At 39.3% G+C, this 22,627-nt stretch overlaps 1 protein-coding gene across 5 annotated transcripts in view; it reads left to right on the plus strand.

Moving 5' to 3' along the window:
- Positions 1–9,555: 9,555 nt before the first annotated feature.
- The window catches only part of NARS2 (asparaginyl-tRNA synthetase 2, mitochondrial), a 136,296-nt gene continuing 123,224 nt past the window's right edge, over positions 9,556–22,627 (plus strand). Inside the window, exons 1-5 of one of the 5 annotated variants that reach the window (XM_029208121.1) lie at positions 9,556–9,576; positions 13,211–13,320; positions 13,839–13,959; positions 15,941–16,081; positions 21,931–22,011. Coding sequence is in view for 3 of the 5 variants with exons in the window: in XM_029208117.1 (XP_029063950.1) it covers positions 9,875–10,015; positions 13,211–13,320; positions 13,839–13,959; positions 15,941–16,081; positions 21,931–22,011 (594 nt within the window). In the remaining 2 variants the exon portion in view is untranslated. Of the gene's footprint in view, positions 10,016–10,624; positions 10,814–13,210; positions 13,321–13,838; positions 13,960–15,940; positions 16,082–21,930; positions 22,012–22,627 lie in introns of those variants that run through there. The other 4 variants (XM_029208117.1, XM_029208118.1, XM_029208120.1 and 1 more) reach the window with 4 other exon arrangements.

A 22,627-nucleotide genomic window follows, 5' to 3' on the forward strand; every position in this document is an offset into this window, starting at 1 on the left:
AAAGCTGTGTTTGTGATATAGTATTCCTCCCTGAAAAAGATATCTGAGCATTTGTGAACATTTCTTCTTTATATGTAACATTTTTGGGAACTTTGGGGAAAAAATTGTCCATTCTTTTCAGTCTTACCTCATCAGTGGAAAATGCTGCAAAATGTAGGTATGTATAATAGTAAAAAGACTTCCCTAGGCAAGATGGAGTGCACAGTATGAAGCTGTGTGTCAATTGAAGATAAATTTTGAAAAGCTAATCTCAATCTTTGAAGTTCTGTGTGATCCAAAAGAAAATATGAATACATGAGGATCAGCTCAGATTTTACTGTCTGCTATATGTGATTTTTCTTTTCTGAGTTATCTTGTTTTCTGGTGTGAAATTTTAGAGGTTAAATATCAAAATGATTTGCAAAGAGCCAGTATCAGCTTCAAACAATGTACAGTGAAATTCCAAGCTTTAAAATTGTTCCCTGAAGACCAGACAGAAATTTTAGAGAAGGCCATTAACCATGCAATCAAAAATAAAATAAAATAAACATTTAAATAGAAAAAAATCCATTTTTAAAGAAAATGAAAGGAGAAATGATAAAAGATACTGGTCTTACATTGCTAAAAGAAATCAAAAGGGTAATTTTGAGGGCCTTAATCTTTTTCTTCAAGAACTGCACACTATTTCCGAAGCAAAAGATCAAATAATGTCAAGTCTTGCTGCCATTCAGCCATTTTTCAACAATACAGCATTATAAAGGCAACCCAGAGAGTGGGTGAAGATATTTGCAATGCATGTAACTGAGAAGCGCTCACATCTAAAATCTACACGTAAGAACTTGTATAGGTTAATAAGAAAATCAATTAGAAAAAAAGGACTTCTCAGTAGAAGAATGGACAAAAAACTTAGTTCACCAGAGAAGAAAACCCAATAAAAATTGACATTGAAAAGATGCTCAAAAAGAATAATCAGGGAATTGTGAATTAAAACTGCAATGAGATACAACTATATCTCCACCAATATAGCTAAATTTAAAAGACTGATGAGACTAATTGTTGACAAGAATGTGAAGCAACAGGAACTCTCATACATGCCTAATAATACTTTAGAAAAAATGTGGCCCCACTTATTAAAGCTAAAGTTTGTATATCCTATCATACAGCAATTTTATTCCTAGATTTTATTCCCAGATTAACTACATACATATGTACAGTAAGTTATGTACATTAATATTCATAGCGGTGTTACTTATACTGGAACACTGTTCCAGTATTGTCAGCAGTGTTACCCCAAGCTGGAAACAACTCAAAAATCCATCAAATTCATATGGAACCACAAAAAATCCCAAATTGCCGAAGCAGTTTTGAGAAAATATAACAAAGCTGGAGGTATCCACCCTCCCAGACTTCAGAGTATACTACAAAGCTACAGTAATCAAAACACCATGGTACTGGCACAAAAACAGACACACAGTGGAACAGAATAGAGAGCCCAGAAATAAACCCACACACCTGTGGTCAATTAATCTACAACAGAAGAGGCAAGAATATACAATAGAGAAAAGACAGTCTCTTCAACAAGTGGTACTGGGAAAACCGGACAACTACATGTAAAACAATGCGAGTAGAACATTACCTCATACAATATACAAAAATAAACTCAAAACAGATTAAAGACCTAAATGTAAGACCTGATACTATAAAAACTCTTAGAACATAGGCAGAACACTATTTGACGTAAATCATAGCAGTATTTTTTTTTGGATCTGTCCCCTTAGGCAAAAGAAATAAAAGCAAAAATAAAATACATGAGATATAATTAAATTTAAAAGCTTTTGCACAGCAAAGGAAATCATTGACAAAATGAAAAGACAGCATATGGAGTGGGAAAAAGTATTTCCAAATGATATGACCAACAAGGGGTTAATATTCCAAACAGCTCATACTACTCAATATCAAAAAAAAAAAAAAGGACAGAAGACCTGAGTAGACGTTTTTCCAAAGAAAACATACAGATGGCTAACAGGCACATGAAAAGATACTCGGCATCGCTAATTATTAGAGGAAATGCAAATCAAAACAATGAGATATCAGCTCACACCTGTCAGAATGGCTATTATCAAAAAGTCTACAAACAACAAATGTTGGTGAAGATGCGGAAAAAAGGGAACCCGTGTACACTGTTGGTGGGAATGTAAATTGGTACAGCCACTGTGGAGAACAGTACAGAGGTTCCTCAAAAAACTAAAAATAGAACTACCATATGATCCAGCAGTTCTACTCCTGGGTATATATCTGGAAAAACTGAAAACACTAATTTGAAAAGATACGTACACCCCCATGTTCATACAGCACTATTTACTATCCAAGATATGGTAGCAACCCAAATAGCCATCAACAGATGAATGGATAAAGATGTGATATCTATATTCAATACAATGGAATCTTACTCAGCCATAATAAAAGAATGAAATCCTGCCATCTGCAGCAACATGAACAGACCTAGAGAATATTGTGCTTAGTGAAATAAGTCAGACAGAAAGACAAATACAGTATGATATCACTTTTTTGTGGAATCTAAAAAATACTACAAATAAATGTATATGTAAAACAAACAGACTTACAGATATAGAAAACGAGCTAGTTGTTAACAGAGGGGTGAAGAAAGTGGGGATGGGCAAATTAGGAGCATGGGATTAAGAGACACAAACTACTATGTATAAAATAGATAAGCAACAAGGATACATTGTACAGCACAGGGAATTATAGCCATTTTCTTGTAATAACATTTAATGGAGTATAATCTGTAAAAATACTGAATCACCATACTATACACCTGAAACTAATATAATACTGTAAATCAACTATACTTCAATTAAAAATAAACAAAATAGGGGCTTCCCTGGTGGCACAGTGGTTAAGATTCCACCTGCCAATGCAGGGGACATGGATTCGAGCCCTGGTCTGGGAAGATCCCACATGCTGCAGAGCAGCTAAGCCCATGCACCACAACTACTGAGCCTGTGCTCTACAGCCCATGAGCCACAGCTACTGAGCCTTCGTGCCACAACTAGTGAAGCCCGTGCGCCTAGAGCCCGTGTTGCGCAACAAGAGAAGCCACCCCAATGAGCAGCCCCCGCACCGCAACAAAGATTAGACCCCACTCACTGCAACTAGAGAAAGCCTGTGAGCAGCAACAAAGACCCAACGCAACCAAAAATAAAATAAATTTATATAAAAAAATAAATAAAATGAAAAAAACAATGCAAAAAATAAAAGATACACTCTGGCATTTACCTTATAATGTGGAAATGGATGACTCAGGAAATCCAAATAAAACCTCAGGCTAAATGAAAAAAAACAATCAGCAGAATGGATAAATAAATTGGGTTATTGTCATAAAGTGGAATACCATAGGGCAATGAAAATGAACACACTATAGGCAGTGACATAGTTGATTCTCACAAAAATAGTATTGACCATGAGAAACCATACACAAAATAACACATACTGTATGATTCTATTTACATAAAGTTCAAAAACAAGCAAAACTAAATGATAATGTCTAGTTTGCAGAGGATGTTACAATTTACTTTCAACCCCATTTTAGGAAATGCAAACATTTACCAATGTGCTAGCCAATTAACAAATATCAAACTCCAGAAGTAACTGTACAAAATCAGAATTTGTAGCAAACCATCTAGTGGCAGGCTGTGTCCAATCTCTGCTAAATTTAAATTTTTAAAGAGTGATAAAAACTTTAGGCACCCTGGGAGTAAGTATGTTTTCTTCAGTCTGCAATTTGGTCACAAGACATTATAGAAATTTATTTTCTAAAATTTCCATAAGGTCGTGGCTAAATACATAAAAATTTCCATGATTGGTAAAACCATGGTGGGCAAGATCAATATCTCAAAACAGGGATGAGGAGAGTGACTGGACACATATAATGACATTAAAGGTAAAAGGTATTTTTAAAAGAAAATTTTAGTCTTATTTCTAGGAGTTTATCCTGCAGATATACAGGTTCTGCATGCATAGTGTATGTACAACATACTCAGTGCAGATTGCATGAGAGAAAATTGAATAGAGAAAACTGTTTAACTATATAGTTCAGCCGTATAATAGAGTAGCATTTTAATTATATTTAATTTAATTTAAAATTAAATTTTAACTATATTTAATTGCATATGTACATATGTATACATACATATATGTATACACACACACATACTTTTATATCTAGAAAATGTAAAGATAAATAGTAGCTACCACTGAGGATGGTATATGGAAATAGGGTGGTTGGAGAGATTTTTTTTTTTATATGCCATTTGTCACTGCCTAAAATTATTTTTCATGTTTGTACATTGTTTTTCATAATAATAGTAATAAAAATTGTTTACATTTTTCAGAGGAAGCTTTAAAAGCTGCAGTATGTAAAAGTTTCAGCAAACATCTGGAACTAACCAGATCCTTCTTTGAGGGCGGACAAGAGACTCAGGCAGGGGCCTAATTTCAATTCACTGGGCCCACATAGCAGGGCCCAGGGCAGTGGTTTTTGAACTCTTTCTTGCCCATCCACAGTAGGAAATTTATTTACATCTTGCATCCTAGTAGTTTCACAAAATAGCACTTATTATCCAAGATACCGATTTCTTTTATTCCTTTCTATTCTGCTGGTCAGAACCTACTAAATTGATTTTGTGTATCATAATTATGGTTTTACTATCTAAATGTGCAAGCCTACTGCACCATGACCACAGAAAACATTGGTTTAAAGGAGCTTGGGCTTATCTCCAGTTTGGTTCTAGCCCTTGTCTCTTAAAGAGGGGGAGACTATCAACATCTCCTAGCCCAGAAGGGGTGAGACATGGCTGGGTGATGTGGAGTCTGCCTGGAAAGGGCCTGGAGCCCCAAGAGAGCCAGCTGAGGAAGAGGCTCCTTCTACACTCCTGACGTCATGCTCCACCCCCACCCACTGATGCCTCCTCACTCTAAACCTGAAAGGCAGCTTGGATTGTAGGTTGTTTTGTTGTGGTAATATAGTATAATATAAGAAACGAAGTTCAAGCCTCAAAGTAAGTGCCTCCTGAAAGCAAAGGGAAGAAAGCAGGAAAGGATAAAATCCAACTACAGAACAAGCACTTTCTCAAACTGAGTCAAAATCATTAGGTAGGAGACCCAGGAATGTGCATTTTAGCAAGCTCTGCTGGCGGTTCTTATGCACACCGAAGGTCTGTACCTAAAAGAAACGTACACAAAATAGATGGAATGCATCTTGAGCCTTCTACTTTGGGATTTAGATAGAGTTGGTTCATGAAATTCAAGGGACTCCCTAACTCTGAAACTCATAAATGATGGAGGGTGTTCATTCGGACACAACACCCATTCCTCTATCACAAAATTCACAAGATGCTTCAGTTATTAATACTGTCAACAGCCCTGTGAAGGAAGTTTGACCTCCCGAAGATCCACAGCTGTGATGAGATCTGAACCAGGACTTCTGGTTGCCATGCTAGTGTTCTTTTTTCACTATGCTATTGAAAATGATGGGGGGTGGGGTGGGATTATAGTTGAAATGGAATTTTGAGGGGAAAAAGAAGAGGATCAAAACTTAGTATCTCTAAAACAACGAGATATTCTTTCTTACCCAGCATTGGTAAAAATTAGAAAGTCTGGGCTTCCCTGGTGGCGCAGTGGTTGAGAGTCCACCTGCCGATGCAGGGGACGTGGGTTCGTGCCCCGGTCCGGAAAGATCCCACATGCCGCGGAGCGGCTGGGCCCGTGAGCCATGGCCGCTGGGCCTGCGCGTCCGGAGCCTGTGCTCCGCGACGGGAGAGGCCACAACAGTGAGAGGCCCGTGTACCGCAAAAAAAAAAAAAAAAATTAGAACGTCTGACTCTATCAGATGGCATTAAAGGCATGGAACTCTGGGAACTCTTAGAAGCCTGTTGTGGGGTATATAAATTGGAACCAATTTGAAGAGCCATTTGGTAATATCTAGTAAAGCTGAAGATGCATATACCCCAGGCTTATCCCGAGAAACTCCTTCATGTGTATCCAGTATATTTATTGCAGCATTTTTGTAATCAAGGGCAGAGCCAGTTCTGTGGGACTCAAAGCTTATGTAATTTGGGAGGTTCTCTTTAAGAAAAATAATACAAAATTACAAATACTAAAGTAAATATTTATTTAGAATGAGAAGAAATTTCTTGAGCCTTGGAAATCCATATCCCTTTATTCTGAGTTCCTTTATGAATGCTTTCTGATTGCTTCCTCTCTCACCCTACAATTCCTAGCAATTCCCAGCACTGCAGGGGGGAAAGAGATGGGAGGGAAGGCAGAGGGGAGATGTGCATGTGAATAAGGGGCTCTAAATTTCATGAGCTTCATGGTAAATCCGTCTCTGTTTGTAATATAGAAACACTGAAAACAGCCCAAATGGCTATCAGAATGAGAATGAATAAATTATGGTCCATTTATATAATGGAATATTAAAAAGAATGAACTAGACCTACATGGATATATCTCAAAAACTAAATTTGAGTTGGTTATTAATGCTCTGCTGTGTGTATTCCTTTAATTGACCATTTACTCATCAGTTTCTCTTTCTAGATTATGAGCTGCTTTTCTGAAAGTTCAAAACTACAAATGTGACTTTTTATGCTCTGTGCATGTACCTTACCATTTTTCAAGTTAAGTTATAGTCACGATTGTTAGCTCCTTCAGAGAAACCCAAGATGCTTACAATATCCACTTCTTTTCTACATCTAATGTCTCCATAATTTCTGCATCGAGTACTATGTTCCTTTGTACTCTGAAGTCGTGACCTTGAAATCAAGTTTTGGGTGTTGAAAGTTTTATGACTAGATTCAAGCACAATGAAAACCATGAACACTGACTGGTACTCCATGGTAGTATGGGATATCAGCATAGTGCCTACCTTTTAGAAGTTCTGAAGCTTTGCAAGTTTAGCTGGAAACTGTCAAGCCGAGCCTGGTTAAAACCTTCCCCAAAGCTGACAAGTAATGCTGACAGTGTTCATTGCACACACCTGCAGTATCAAAAGGTAACAGGAAGGATGTTTCACTTCTGTTCCTCACTTCAGGGCCCTTCAGGGAACTCCATGGATCATGGAGAGCCTGGTATGCATGCTAAAGAAAGCAAGTCCTCTTTATGTTGTAGGGAGAACAACTGAAGGGTTGCTTGATCACTGGATTACGAATGGGTAAGAGAATGGGCTCTACTGCCAAACTGCCAGTGTAACTTAGTACAAATTATGAAACCTCTCTGAGTTTCAGTTTCTCCTTTGAAAACTGGGGATGATGTTACTACCCCTACTTCAGAGGGCTGTTATGGGGATTAAATGAGTGAATATGTGAAGAATATATTAACAGTATACATTAATATTAACATATTAATCCTGGAACATAGTAAGGATTCTGTGGCACTAGCCATCATTATTACCAGCAGTAATATATTCATTTTAGGAAGATCACTCTGGCAACTGTCTGGAAGATGATGAATAAATAGAAATAAATAAGATGATATGATTTGTTACAGTACGAAGAGTGGCTTGAACTTAGCACCAGACACACAAATACTGTAGTCAACTTTCAGTGATCTACATTTTAAATGAACTATCGCTAGTTTTCAGTTTCACCCACTGGTTTCCCTTGCCTCCATCATACTACTGGCCAGTGGTCCCCTGCTCAGAAAACAACACTCTGACTTAAACAAGTAGTAGGTGACAGGGTAAAAGAAGTCAGGATCCTCACTCTCTGAGACTCAGACTTCAGTTCTTAAGATGCACACTGGGGAGGACCAGGTAAAGAAAGAAGGCAAGACAAACAGACGGCCTGGGTAGGAAGTGAGCCAACTGGTCACTATTTTTGGTCCCTTGGACAAGGTAGCATAGTCAAAGAGGAGATTTGAACTGGGATACATATCATTGGTATGTACGCCAGATTGTCTTGTTCCCCAGATTTTGCAACCAATACCAAAGACATACTTTTTTTTTAAGGCCCATAGCTACATAATTCAGAAGGCACTTAGCTGCAAGTTTCCATATTTCTGTTCTCAAGGTTCAGGAAGTGTCCAAGAACTTGGTATTTTCATGGGTGCTATTTTCTAGTCTGTTTTGAGAACAGTTTTACAATTCTTCCAGGCTTTTTGCCCTCCTGGCAACTGTTCTTGGCTACCTTCTGGCAGGAAACACTGTTTCCTACATCCCATCCTGGCAAAATGCTGATCCTCCTCCCAAACTTAGCTTATTTCCTTTTGTAGGCTACCACTTCACTTGGCTTATACATTTATATTGGTACTTATTAGTTTATATTACAATTCTCTGTTTTCTTGCCAGTCTCCATGTCTAGACCATGAGTTCCTTGATGGAAGGGATAATGGTTTTATTTCCCACCTTGGAGAGACTGTATAGCATAACAGTTTAGTGGATGGAGCCAAGATTTCCAGGTTTAAATCTCACATTTATAGAATGTATATCCTTGAGCAAGTCATTTAACTTTTCTGTGCCTAAGTTCTCTTATCTGTAAAATGGGCATCATAATAGTGCAACTTTAAGTAACTAGCCCTTCTTTCTTTCAATCAGATAGAAAACCAGTTCATGAGTATCAATGAGTTACAGAAAAAAAATTATTTTTGATACGTTTAAAAGGTGGTCTAGGGCTTCCCTGGTGGTGCCGTGGTTGAGAGTTCGCCTGCCGGTGCAAGGGGACACGGGTTCGTGCCCCGGTCCGGGAAGATCCCACATGCCGCGGAGCGGCTAGGCCCGTGAGCCATGGCCGCTGAGCCTGCGCGTCCGGAGCCTGTGCTCCGCAACGGGAGAGGCCACAACAGTAAGGCCCGCGTACCGCAAAAAAAAAAAAAGGTCATCTAATACATGAAGGGGTCATTGTTTCCAGGTCAAATAAACGCAGATAACTGTGTTGGAAAAGGAAACAGGCTCAAAGATTCTGGCAGGCAATGCCCAGCAATTCCTCCACTGTCTCTCCAACAGCTTCACACTGTCAAGCTTTCTCTGACTACCCCGTTCCAAGTCTTTTCACTTACTCTTACCTGTCAAAGGGTTACCTTCTGTAGCAAGCCATCTATGGCATCCCACGCTTAGGCTGTGTCAGGGAACTGATCACCCTTTTATTCAATTGTCTGTTTAGATGTCTGATACCACCCAACTGTGACTTTAGCAGGGGCTCAGAACTCCGAAAAGACTGATCCCCTCACACTAATCCTCTCAACAGTCAAGAGGCTCCTTCTGGTCCGCTTTCCTTCTGCATCAGTCACTCCTTGCCCTTCACTTTGCGTTCCTCAGCATCACCCGGAAGCTTTAGAAATGAAGACTCTCATACCTCGCCCCAAGCGGGTTACCTAGTTCCTTCAACGCTAACCTCTACAACCCTAGCGTCTTAACTCCGCCCCATCTCAGCTCCTGACCCCGCCCCTTCCTCCGCTTCGCCGCCTCTTTAAACGGAGTCACAAGTACGCATGCTCCCTCTGAACTTCCTCGTAGCGTGATGACGTTAGCGTTGACGTGGTGACGTAGGGGTGGGTGCAGCGCGTGTTTCAGCCAGGGGGAAGCGCGTGAGTTTAGAAGGCACGCGGGGTTGTGGGGTGTCCCGGGAGCTCAAGGCGTGCGCTTTCTCTGGCCGTTCGCCGCTGAACGTCTTGTGTCCTTTCCGCCCTTTCGGGGTGGGGGAAAGCAGAGCTTCTCCACGAGCTGGGGCCCGTGAAAGAGAAGGGAGCCAGCGGGGGACTCTGGAGTGCCTGAGGGCAGGGCTGCGGCCCGGAAGAGGGGAGGAGAAGAGAGGGTTCCCGTAGGCAGGGTCCGCGCGCGCTGGGATCAGGGCTGGTCCCGAGAAGGGCCTGGGGCGGCCGCGCTATGTTCGGGGCCCGGTGCCTGCTCCGAGCCCTGCGCTCCTGTTCCTCGGCTCCCTGCCCAAGGCACAAACCTTCAGCCAAACTGAGCGTGCGGGACGCTCTCGGGGCCCAGAACGCAAGTGGGGAGCGCGTTAAGGTCCAGGTTAGTGTATCGGAAGGGGTGGGTTTGTCTTTTTCGTTGACTGATATGGCACGTCCACGTCTAGGCTTTCCTTGTGCTGTCGGGTCGGCCAGGACGACCGGCAGGGCAAAGTTAGAAAGTGTAGACAATCGTGTGGGTCCACGTTTTTCTCCTCTCGTTGGTTACCGTTAGTTTTGCCTGGGAAGTGCTGGAACTTTGCTTTCATGATACAGGTTATTACCCGTAAACTTGTTAATCATACAGCAAAATGAACGAGCCCCTTTTCTTTTGTCCCTCATAACGTGTGTCCACAGTTATATAGCTCCTTGAGTGCAGGAACTATGTCTTACCCGTCTTGATAGTCACACATAGCTGGCGGTAAATATTTGTTCAACTAAACCATACCTTTTATTGAACTTTTAACCACCTCAGTGCCTAAAATGGGGCTTTGCATAAAACTTACGTTAATAAATTAGGAGAACGAGTGGAGTGTAGCAGTCTGAAAGCTCTGGAGTCAAGCTGCCTCGGTTTAAATCTCTGCCGCTTAGTAGCTTGTTAATTATGGGCGTGTCACTTAACGTGCTCTAAACCTCAGTTCCCTCTTACGAGAATGGAGATAATAGTCCTTACCTCACAGAGTCCTGAAGATTAGTTACAAAACATTTAGGGCAGTGGCCCACCGTGAATAAATGTTAGTTGCTATCATTTCTCTTGTTAATAATAATATTTGCAGCGGCTCCACACTGAAGGTACCTCCTTAAAGGAGCAGACCAAGCAAGGAGGTTTGGCTTACTAGGTTGCTGAAACACACTGATGCAGGTATTTTTGCTGTCCTCACATATCCTTGATTTTTAGCAGTATGACCAATTTCCCCCTCTTTGCATTTCTTTAGGTTTCATATTCTTTCTGTTATCCAAATCAAAACTTTTTCTTGCATTAATCTATTAATTCAACATACATTAATACCTTTGTGTGCTAGTCTAGAGAGGATTCAAAGATGAAAAGAATGGAACATACTCGCTAGGTTAGAGGCTTTCACTTTAGTGCTGTGCAGTGTAATTTAGAAGTATCTGAATTGAGTGGTACTGTAATTGTAAAATAGACACTAATTTTGAAGAACAAAAGAATGCAAACTATCTCAGTATTTTTAATATTGATTACATGTTGATATATATTTTGGGTTCAATAAAATATACTATTAAAATTAACCCATTTCTTATGTAACCACTAAAAAAGTAAAATTACATATGTGGCTCAGATATATTTGTCAGACAGCCCTGGTCTGATGGATAAGGCAAGAAATGACAACAATGTGATAAGTATTAGTGGTATAAATAGAAAACTTTGAGAATACAGAGAGGGAAGTTCTTAACAGTGTGAGGAGGTCAAAGAAGACTTCTTGCGTGAGGTGACATTTCAGCTGAGTCCAGAAGGATGTGTTTCCTCAGGCACAGGAACCAGGGATAGGGTGGAAATATCATTTCAGAAGAGCTTGTTGACAAGAACATGAACTTTGAACTGAGATCTGTGTTTGAATTCCAGCTGTACTACTTGGTAACCTTGAGTATTTAACAAGGTTATCCTAACTTCTCTAAATATGTTTCATCTCTAAAGTGATAGTTCTTGTGAGGATTAAGTAGAAAAATACGTATAAAGAGCTTAGGACAGAAGCACATTAAACAGTGCTCCATAAATGTTAACTCCTACTAACAAGTAAAAAGCAAGGCATTGGTGCTTTGGGTTGGGCATGTTCAATTTATGAAGGGCCTTGTATGTGAGACTGAGGCAATTTACGCTTTATTCAGCGTAGCCCTGGAGAAAGATCAAGCGCTTCCTAGTAGACTTAGGTTTAAATTCAGGCTCTGCCGTTTACCAGCAGTGTGCCCTCAGGCAGGTTATTTAACTTCTCTGAGCCTTAATTCTTCACTTGTAAAATGGGAATAATGATAATCCACATTGCTGTTGTGAGGAGGAGGTGAAACAGTATGTGAAGAAGGTAGTAAAATGTTTGTTACATAGTAGATGTTCAGTACATGATAGATATTCTTCCACTGGATATATTCATGGATTTTCTACTGTGTGCCTGACAATAGCCTTCAATGCAACTAAAAATGTGATTCCTAAATCCACAAAATATTATGGACATGCAAATAATAGAAGGGCTTTAATAACAGTGTCTATTAGGGTGTGGTGGGGATACAAAGAAAGTCAGGATCAGTACAGTTTTTCTAAGTAGGATTATCTCACTTTTCCCAAGCACATTTGATGGTTAACCGAACACCATCAACTGTTCACAGTTGTTCAGAGGCTGCTAGAATATTCTCTCAACGTCTATGCTAGTTAAATTTAACTAGCATAGAGGTTGTCATCTGTGAGAGAGCTGTTTTTAGTGTTCTACTTGAAGACATCTCATTTGTACTCATGCATACCTGTCATTTAAATTCAGTGTCTTTGAAAGTTTATGTGCTACTTAATATAATCATAATAAGTTTCTTGAGAACTCTTTTAGTATGATACTTTGTAAAAAAGAAAACCCCATAAAGATGTTTCTAGTCTATAACTACATAATCTCCCTTCTGGGAATTTTTTTTTTTTTTTTTTTTTTTTTTTTTGCGGTACGCGGGCCTCTCACTGTTGTGGCCTCTCCCGTTGTGGAGCACAGGCTCCAGACGCGCAGGCTCAGCAGCCATGGCTCATGGGCCCAGCTGCTCCGCAGCATGTGGGATCTTCCCGGACCGGGGCACGAACCCGTGTCCCCTGCGTCGGCAGGTGGACTCGCAACCACTGCGCCACCAGGGAAGCCCCCTTCTGGAAATTTGATATAAAAGGAGAAAGGAACCAAAATGTGTACCCTATTATGTGTAATGGTGGGGGAGAGGGGCAGGGGCAGGGGCAGGAAGAAAACCTGGAATATTAGGGGGATTGGTTATGTGAATTAGGCTCATCAACCTAATGGGATTTGGGACCTCTTATTCAGAATGATGAGCTTTATTAACAAAACGACAACAGCAAAAAAGGTGGAATGCCAAAGCTGTATTTCACTGTGATGAGGACCATATAAAATTATATATGCATATTGGTAAACTAAAAGCAATTGATTTGTTCAGGCAGGATTATGAAGACTTATTTTTTTTTATTTAGTCCTCTGTGTGTATGTGTAATGAAAATATAAAATGTTTGTATTTTAAACTCACATTTAGAAATATTTCTCATTAGGGATGGATTCGTTCAGTCCGATCCCAGAAGGAGGTCTTATTCCTGCATGTAAATGATGGGTCATCTTTGGAAAGCCTTCAGGTTGTAGCAGATTCAAGCTTTGACAGTAGGTGAGGTTTTTTTGTTTGTTTGTTTGTTTGTTTGTTTTAAAGAGTACTTTGAATTTTTTTCATCTCCTCTGTTCCCCATTTCCCTAATCTAAGTGTTCATATTGCCCCCTCAGTGATCTTTCTAAACAAATCTTCTTTTCATAGCTTTGAGGCTCAAGTCCAAATACTTAGAATCAAGATCCTTCTCTCCTCTCTCTAACATCTTCACATGACAATATCCCCCACCTATTCTTTGCTTCTCTCTCAACTATGTGCAGCTCTTAACCCAATTAAAGGTAAAATCTTCTATCATTAAATGGTTTAGGGACTTCCCTGGTGGTCCAGTGGTTAAGACTCCATGCTCCTAATGCAGGGGGCCTGGATTTGATCCCTGGTCAGGGAATTAGATCCCGCATGCCGCAACTAAGACCTGGTGCAGCCAAATAAATAAATAATAGTTTAATGTTCTGAGAGCAATGTTGGTATTAATATGAGGGCTACATGTAAGATCTTGTTTATGCTATGTTTTGTTATTATAGAGAACTGGCCTTTGGGAGTTCCGTGGAAGTTCAAGGGCAGCTGGTACAAAGTTTGTCCAAAAGGCAAAATGTGGAACTGAAGGCAGAAAAAATTGAAGTTGTTGGAAATTGTGATGCCAAGGTATGTGTTGTGACACGATTATGGAGGCCGTTAAGACTTAATTTAAAACATTAGCAACGTTTTAAGTGTGATTATTGGGAAGATGGCACTTGGAACTTTTCGATTGTGACTTCTAGATAATTGAAACAGGCTATAGACTGAGGAATGTAGAAAGAGTAGCAAAAAGTATTTATGTAGATGGCTGGAGCCTTAGGAGTGAGAGCTAAGTGATAATACTCTGTGTATCTCTGTGGTGCCTGTCACTGTTGAGATTTGCCACTTTACAAGCATGCCTAGTCAGCTGCAGTGACAAAGACATACCAGGGCAAACCACATTCTTAGGAAAGCTCTGCCTAGAAATTACTGTTGCATGATCTAGAACTGTACCATCTGGTGCAATAGCCACTAGCCACCCATGGCTATTTAATATTAAATCAGTTAAAATTAAATTAAAAATTCAGTTCCTCAGTGACATTAGCCACATTTCAAGTGCTCAGTGATCACATGCAGCTAGCAGCTACCGTACTGCATTGCACAGGTACAGATCATTTCCGTTTATCACAGAAAATTCTGTTGGATGGTGCTAGAGTGTGGGGATGCTTAGGCTGAACAAAGATAAGAAGTTCTACATTAAGACATGTTTATTCTTGTTTTTGCAAGACTCTTCTGTTAGTAGCTTTTTCTGTATAGCCTGATAAAGAGGTTAGAGGGAATAAAACCATAGATTATCAATCCAGTTTCTCTTTGGAGAAATTGAGACCCAATCAGGTAAAATGACTTGCCTTAGGTTATATTGCTGATTAGCGGCACAGCTGAAGTTTATGTGCTAGCCATTTTAACCCTCTGTGGTTTAGCTATACTCATCTTCAAATATTTAATGAAGAACAAATGAGGAATATAGGGAAATAGCATCATTTTAATTCAAATTCATTTTTAGTTCTTTTGGATAATTGAAATGTTAACCATTTTTATTTTTGCTTTTTTAGAGGGATGTTTGATTATTAAAAATTTGCCATGTGTTTTACTCTTCTTAAATTGTTTTCCCTTGGTGGGTATTGATGCTTTCCACTACTCTTCCCCCTCATTTCAGTGTCATTTTTAAGTATTCAGCATTAGGGAATTCTGAACCTGCTAACAGTCCCCAGATTCCTATTAATGTGATCATATTGTCACTTTCGTAGGTATGGGACCTATTTCTATATGACATAAATTAATGTGTGCACAAGGCCTAAAGGGAATAGATAGCTATGTTGGTAGCCTGTGTTAGAGTTCTTTTACTTAGCTTCTCTGTTATCTTTTTTATTGAAACTTTGGTTTTGGTCTGAAACTTTTATCCTGTCTTCTCAATCTTGTAAAATGAGTGGGGGCAGGGAAATTTTTCTAGGTAGAGTCATAATTTCCTTTAAAATTTTTATGAATATACATTGCTCGTCCAGATGACACAAAGCTGTTGACCCTCGCTCATGTTCTGAAACAGCAGCACATGTTGATAAATGGTGATAAATAGTGCTAATTGATTATAAGCGCTTGTGGACTTTCAAGACATTTGGGCAATTTTAAAATTCAATACCAGCTGTGTGTATACAGCTGTAGAAAACATAATGTTTAATGTCTACAATATTCTAAACTCATGTGTGCCAAACAGGGGAGTGTTTTGGGTAACTATATCCTAATCTCTCTATTTGTAAGTAGTGATTGATAGCTAACGGATAGAAATTTGATAAATAACAGATTAGCCTTGGTGATAATAAGTAACTTTGCCCAAGGTTCCAAAGCTAATAAGTAGTAGAGCTGAATTTAAACCCACATCTTTCTGATTTCACTCACTGTTCTACTACCTTGTTAGAATTAATGTGGACCATATTCAGTTATGTTAAGATACAAGGAACAAAAGCGTCTTAGTTTTATTCTAAAGCATTACTATTTAACAAATGCCCTGTAAACTGATTTTATAAAAGTGTATTTCTTTTAGCTTCTAATTTGTTTTTCCTTTTATTTTCAGGCTTTCCCTTTTAAATATAAAGAGAGGCATCCTCTGGAGTATCTGAGACAATACCCTCACCTTAGGTGTAGGACTAATGTTCTGGGTTCTATACTGAGGGTTCGCAGTGAAGCCACAGCTGCTATCCATTCTTTCTTTAAGGTAAGGAGCTTTGCTCCTAGGTGTTCTTTCTTGTGAAGAAGTTGAATAATTGTAATACTGGAGTATTATCCTGAAAGTTCTTCGGGTTATTTATTCCAAGCACCCTTTATTGTGTGGTACTTTTTTCTTTGGCTGATTTTAAATTTTCTGTTTGTCACTGGTTTTGAGTAATTTGATTAATGTGTGCCTTGGCACAGTTTTCGTTATGTTTCTTGTGTTTGGAGTTCATTGAATTTCTTGGATCTATGCATTTTAATTTTCACCAAGTTTTTCAGTCATTATTTCATCAAATATTTTTATGTTACCTCTCTCCTTTGGGGACTTCAGTTACCCATATATTAGGCCACTTGATGATATCCCAATAGCTCTCAGATGTTCTTTTCTTTTTAAAAAATCTTTATTTTCCAGCGTGTTTCTTTTGGATAGTTTCTATTACTATGTCTTCAAGCTTACCGATCTTTTCTTATGCAGTGCCAGTTTCTTTTTCCTATCCAGTGCATTTTTCACCCCATATCTAAGTGAAAGGCTTCATGTCTAAGTGTTTGATTTGGGCCTTTTTTTTTTAGTGTCTTCCATGTCTCTACTTAACTTTTTTGAACATATACAATACAGTTTTAGTTAAAACTGTAGTTTTCATAGCTGTGTAGTAACTTTTTACGTCCTTCTAACGTGTCAGCTATAAGTCAGTTTTAATTGATTGATTAGTCTCTTCATTATAGATTATGTTTTCCTGCTTCTTCGTATATCTGCTAATCTTTGATTAGGTGCCAGACCTTGTTAATTTTACCTTGTTGGGTGCTGGATATTTATAAAGCTTCTTAAGCTTTGTTTTGATATGTAGTTAAGTTACTGGAAGGGTCTTGCTTTTATGATTTGTTAAGTAAATCTGGAGCAGTGCTCAGCCTGGGTCTGATTATTCCCCACTACTGAGGCAAAGCCTTCCTGAGTATTCTACCTAGTGCCTTTTGAATTACAAGATTTTCCAGCCTGGTTTGTGCGAGCAGGCATTGTTTCCAGCCACATACGAGCACCAGGTGCTGTTTCCTCTAATCGTTGTGGATGGTTCTTTCCCTGGCCTTGGATAGTTTCCTCACTTGCATGTGCTGATCATTCCTCCACCTAATACTCCAGGGTGACTCCCTGTACATCTCTGGAGTTGTTGGACAGCTGTCTGCTCTCTGGTACTCTGTCCTGTCAGTTCTAGCCACTTTGGTCTCCTCAACTCAGGGAGTCTGCTGGGCTCCACTTTATTTCTCCCTTCTTCCTGCTGTGGCCTGGAAAATCTCAAGGTAGTAAGCTGGGCTGCTGGTAGGGTTCACTGTGTTTGTTTCCTATCTCTCAGGGATCAGTCTCCTTTGTTGTCTGATATCCAGTGTCTTGAAAACCAGCATTTCATGTGGTTTGCTTGTGGATTTTTCTTTTTGTGGTACGCGGGCCTCTCACTGTCGTGGCCTCTCCCGCTGCGGAGCACAGGCTCCGGACGCGCAGGCTCAGCGGCCATGGCTCACGGGCCCAGCCGCTCCGCGGCATGCGGGATCCTCCTGGACCGGGGCACGGACCCGTGTCCCCTGCACCGGCAGGCAGACTCTCAACCACTGCGCCACCAGGGAAGCCCTGTTTTTGTTTTTTTTTGTTGTTTCAAATGGGAGGGTAAATCTAGTTCCTATTTCTACATCTTGGTCGCAGACAGTTTATATACAGTAAGCACTAATTTTAAAAAATTATTGGTGTTGATCAAGTGGATTGATCTAATGCCTAAAGACATTTTGTCTCATTTAGCTTTGCTTTTCAGCCATTTCCCCCAACCCGGGAAAGCCACAGTGGAATGTAGTTGGTAAGTTGATGAGGTGAACGGACCCTCGTTCCATGTGGTGGATGGAAGGGCTCCAAAAGCAAGAGTGACCCAATGGATAACGTTCAGTATTATTCCATGTAGTTTTGGAACTCTTCCTAATCCACTTCTCCAGATCCAGCTCACTTGCAAAGATTGTCTGACAGCGTACCCTTCCCTTGGACGGCATCCAAATTCATGCAGGCCCAGCCCTGCCATAGCACACGAAGGAAGTTCTTGCTCTTTGAAAAGCTCCTTGAGGTAATTTTTGATGTGACAGCTAAAGAACATCATGGCTTTAAAGCATAAGAATAAACAAAGGAAAATAAATCACATTATACAGTGTCATCCCATTATAGTGTGAAAGGGTGTGTTTAATATGCTCTCATAAACTTTCTTATGCATCTTCCATATGGCTTTTTTAAAAAAATAAATGTATTTATTTATTTTTGGCTGTGTTGGGTCTTCGTTGCTGCCCATGGGCTTTCTCTAGTTGTGGTGAGCAGGGGGCTACTCTTCATTGCGGTGCGTGGGCTTCTCATTGCAGTGACTTCTCCTGTTGCAGAGCATGGGCTCTAGGTGCGCAGGCTTCTGTAGTTGTGGCTCGAGGGCTCTAGAGCACAGGCTCAGTAGTTGTGGCGCATGGGCTTAGTTGCACCGCGGCATGTGGGATCTTCCTGGACTTGAACCCGTGTCCCCTGCGTTGGCAGGTGGACTCTTTACCATTGCGCCACCAGGGAAGTCCCATCCATATGGCTTTTCAATAGTGCTTGAACCATACAAACAGAAAATTTGTTCAGATGTAAAAATCTTTTTTCCCTATATGGCTTTAACAGCTGATAAAGTCAGTGGACCTGCTTTAATTCTGAAAGTTTTATGGATTTCTGGCCAGTAGGTGGTGGTATTGGCAATCCATTAACAAGTGGGCTTTACCTAATTTATACATTTCTTATTACTTGAAGTTTTCACAGGTATGTAAATAATTTTAAAATAATAAAAAACACTAGAAAACTCTGAAATCAAAGAATAAGCAAAGTAAAGTAAAATTTAAAAAACATTTTAGGTGGTTGAAAATAATGAATTTTAGCACTGTTGGCGATGGTTATAAAGGTAGGTACTTTTGAGTCTTATAAATTCACTTTTTAATTGTAAAGCTCTGGAAAATATGATCCTGATACCTCCTTCTAAGATGTCACCCACTTGTGTATGTGACAGGATTGACTTGTTTAAAGAAATAATTGGAGTACTATAGGACATATTAAATATTATTTATATATTATCCTATATTTGGTACTGTTTCTATATTTGTTACTTTAGGCTCCCTAAAACATGTTAAGAACTAAAATGTAAAATTTTCAAAAATTTCAGACCTTGAAATATAGGGAAAAAGAAACTTGAGCACAAACCTTTTAGTTAGGATACTTTAAGGATCTAGAGTTTTTTGGTTTGAGTATCAAAAATGTTTAGTGTATAACTTGCTTTGCTTATAAAATTGACACATTTGCTGAGTACTAAAACGTGACTATCTAGAATTCTCAAAAAATGAGTTATTTACAAGAGCTGAGTTTCTCTAATAGGATTATCTCTTTAGGCACCAATTTTTTTTCTGATTTCCAGTGGAAGTTATCCTAAAATGTATTACATACTTCCCTGGCTTCCTGAAGTGAGCCAACAGAAAATAGTTTGCCCTTTCCTGGTGAGTTGAGGTTCTTCCTCTGAGTATCAGATTGTTCTCTTCTCGGTATGGCAGTGCCTTCAAAGCCTGTCATGGTGAGGAGTGTTCTTTGACGCTGTGTTGAATGACCCTAGACTGCTGTGTCTTTGAGTTCCTGTGACTGCTTTTTATGGGGTGCTTTTTTGGTTTTTGTTTTGTGTTTTTGGTCTCTTGCTGTCACTTTTTGTCGCCAGTGGTGTGTCTGTGGCTAGCAATTGCTGTCATGTTTCTTTTTTGTTGAGTCTGATTAAATAATATTTTGTGTGTGTTAAAGAAAAATATAGCCCATGACTCTTTGAGTGATGTGTATGGGCCTTAGTACATGAATTTTGTAATTTTCAGATACTCATTCATTGCCTTACAAATATCTGGTTATAGCAATGTGTATCTATCAAAATACTTAGTTATTTAGAGGTGATGGGTGGGATCTGAATAATTGGGCCAAAATTTTTGACCCCTTCTCTGGCCTTCATCTCTCTTATTAGGAACCCCTTTGCTGTGGGATAGGATAAGTACCTGACAGTGGAACCCCACTGGAGGCAGCCACTGAGAGTACTCCTGCTATTTATTTTCCTACTTCTCTATCCACTTTCTCTTTTGTGGACTTTGTTCTCGTCTTTGTTGTTCCTTTGTACCCTCTCCTGTATAACTTTTGGTGGTAATGATACAGACTTTGATATGATAAGCCTTGCTAGCACTGTTAAGGCTTAAAAAGCCGATGATGCCTTTTGAAAGGTTTAGCATTATTTGAGAATTGAGGATAATTCCCACTATTTGAGTGATTTTTTTAAAAAATCCCATACAGTTATTTTCATAAGATTTACAGCATTGTTCCTTGTGGCAGTTGACCAGTTCTAACTTAGGCAATTATATTTAGCCGTTAAATTTTCTCCTCCCTCTCGCCACCCTTGTTTCCTTTGGATTTTTCACTTCCTTTCTTTGTTTACTGCACTCATGCTCATAGTTGCCTTATGTGGAATAAATGATTCATGTCCATAATTCTTGGCTTCTAGGAGATAAAAATTTTATGCAGTAATGTTATTGATTCTATTTCATTTGTTCTCTGTAATGTGCTCTGTGCAGCACCTCACCACACGTTGTTCCCAGATTAAGTACATATTTGAACACTTACTGAGACTCCTCATTTATAGCTTGAAAATTTAATCAGTCTACATCATAAGGCAAGTTGTTGGCTGGATACTTTGTATCATAGCCAGAATACTTGAATTCAACCTTTTTAGGAAGAAGGGAGTAAATTTGGGAGGCCCCTGGTAATACAGTGACATATTTTACATTCCACCAGTAGGTACTGGCAGAATTTAGCAGAGATTAGATGGATATATATGAACTTATTGTATTGATGTCAAGAACAAAATGTTTACATTGAACACATACTCTTATGCCTTTGCAGTATAAATTCACTTTAGCTGCCTCCACCCCCACCCTGCAGCATTTATGCTGTCTGTAACCTTTCGCCTACATCCATAGTCAAAGTGAAAGAAGCATAACCTTGAAGTTGCTGGGTTATTTCAGTTTTACTAGCGACAGCTTTTGCGGTTCACTAATGGAAATAGTCTCAGACTTTAGAGCAAAAGGATTGCAGTTGGGTGCCTTAGTAATGGATGGGTTTGCTGCTCACAATCTTCCTTGAGGCAAAGGAAGTGCACTGCCTGTGCCATGTGCGGTGCACTGTGCCATCAGTTTAATGACAGACTTCCTAAAAATTATTCCTGCCTTTTTGCTGTTTATTTCTGCGGTCCCAGATTGTCAACCGTAATTTATCTCCTTTTTGGTGGTTTGTTAAAATTGAGGGTCTCATTCCAAAATAACAACTTAATATTGATCACTTTTATTCCCTTAGCAGTGTGGGCAACATCATTATGCATTAGCCCTGAGTGAGTGTGCGTGTGTGTGCGTGTGTGTTAAATCACTATCAGTATGTTGGAAAAGTGGGAAGAAGAAATGGCACCAGAGAGAGATCCTGAGCACCTAGGTTCTAGTCCCGGTTCTGACTCTGACTCGTTGTATGATTTTGGCCTCTCATTAAATCTCTCTGGGCCTCAATTTCCTTGTCTTTCCAGTGAGGAGATTGGACTAGATATTGTCTAAGTCAGTTCTGATTTAAAATTCTTTGTGCATAGTAAACTCTCCATTTGATATTTTAATAGTTTTATTTTGGGGATTAAGGAGGGATTTGATATGGCATTCTCTTAGTGCTATTTGAATCATATAATGAAGTGTATGTTCTTGGAAGTGTTTCACATACAAATATACTGAGAAAAGTGGTTTCTCTTTTTCTTCCAGGACAGTGGCTTTGTGCATATTCATACTCCAGTAATCACATCCAATGACTGTGAGGGGGCTGGAGAACTTTTTCAAGTTAAGGTAAGCTGTGCTTCCCATCTTGGGGGATATATTGCTCTCTGATATTTTTCATTTGAGGGTTTGCTTTAAATTTAATGAGAGTTATGTGGATAGAACATGAAATTTTGTTGATAATAATCCTTAAAAAACGTGCATAGAAAATTCACACTTCTCTAATTTTCTGTCCAACCAGCTGTATTACCTACGTTGTGACTGAAAGGAGTGGATTTTTAATTTAGTACTCTATTTGCCTTTTTCATAACTGTGAATTGGTGAACTAGAGAAATTTGAAGAAATTAATAAAAATTCTAAGAGATCTTTTCTGCAAATTCAACCCCCAAGTTATATTTTTGGGTGTAACTGTTATTTTAAGAGATGGAACTAAAATAGAAAAATATACATGTGAATATTTTCTTTTTCAGAGTCTTTAGAAAATATATTTTTCATAAGAAATTATTTAGTCTGTATACCTCATTGAAGGCTTTTATTTTAATTCTTTGTTCAGCAATTATTCTTTGAGCTCCTACTATGTGCCACATATTGTCAGCCTGCTCTTGTTGCAGGAAATTTAAAAGTTACCAGTTTTTCTTACATGTCAGCAATTGAAAGCCTTTCACTTACCAATTAGACAGCCTGT

The sequence above is a fragment of the Monodon monoceros genome, unplaced genomic scaffold (genome assembly GCF_005190385.1).
Source record: "Monodon monoceros isolate NGI ecotype Baffin Bay Population unplaced genomic scaffold, NGI_Narwhal_1 Super_Scaffold_7, whole genome shotgun sequence".
In the NCBI taxonomy this organism is placed as follows: Eukaryota; Metazoa; Chordata; class Mammalia; order Artiodactyla; family Monodontidae; genus Monodon; species Monodon monoceros.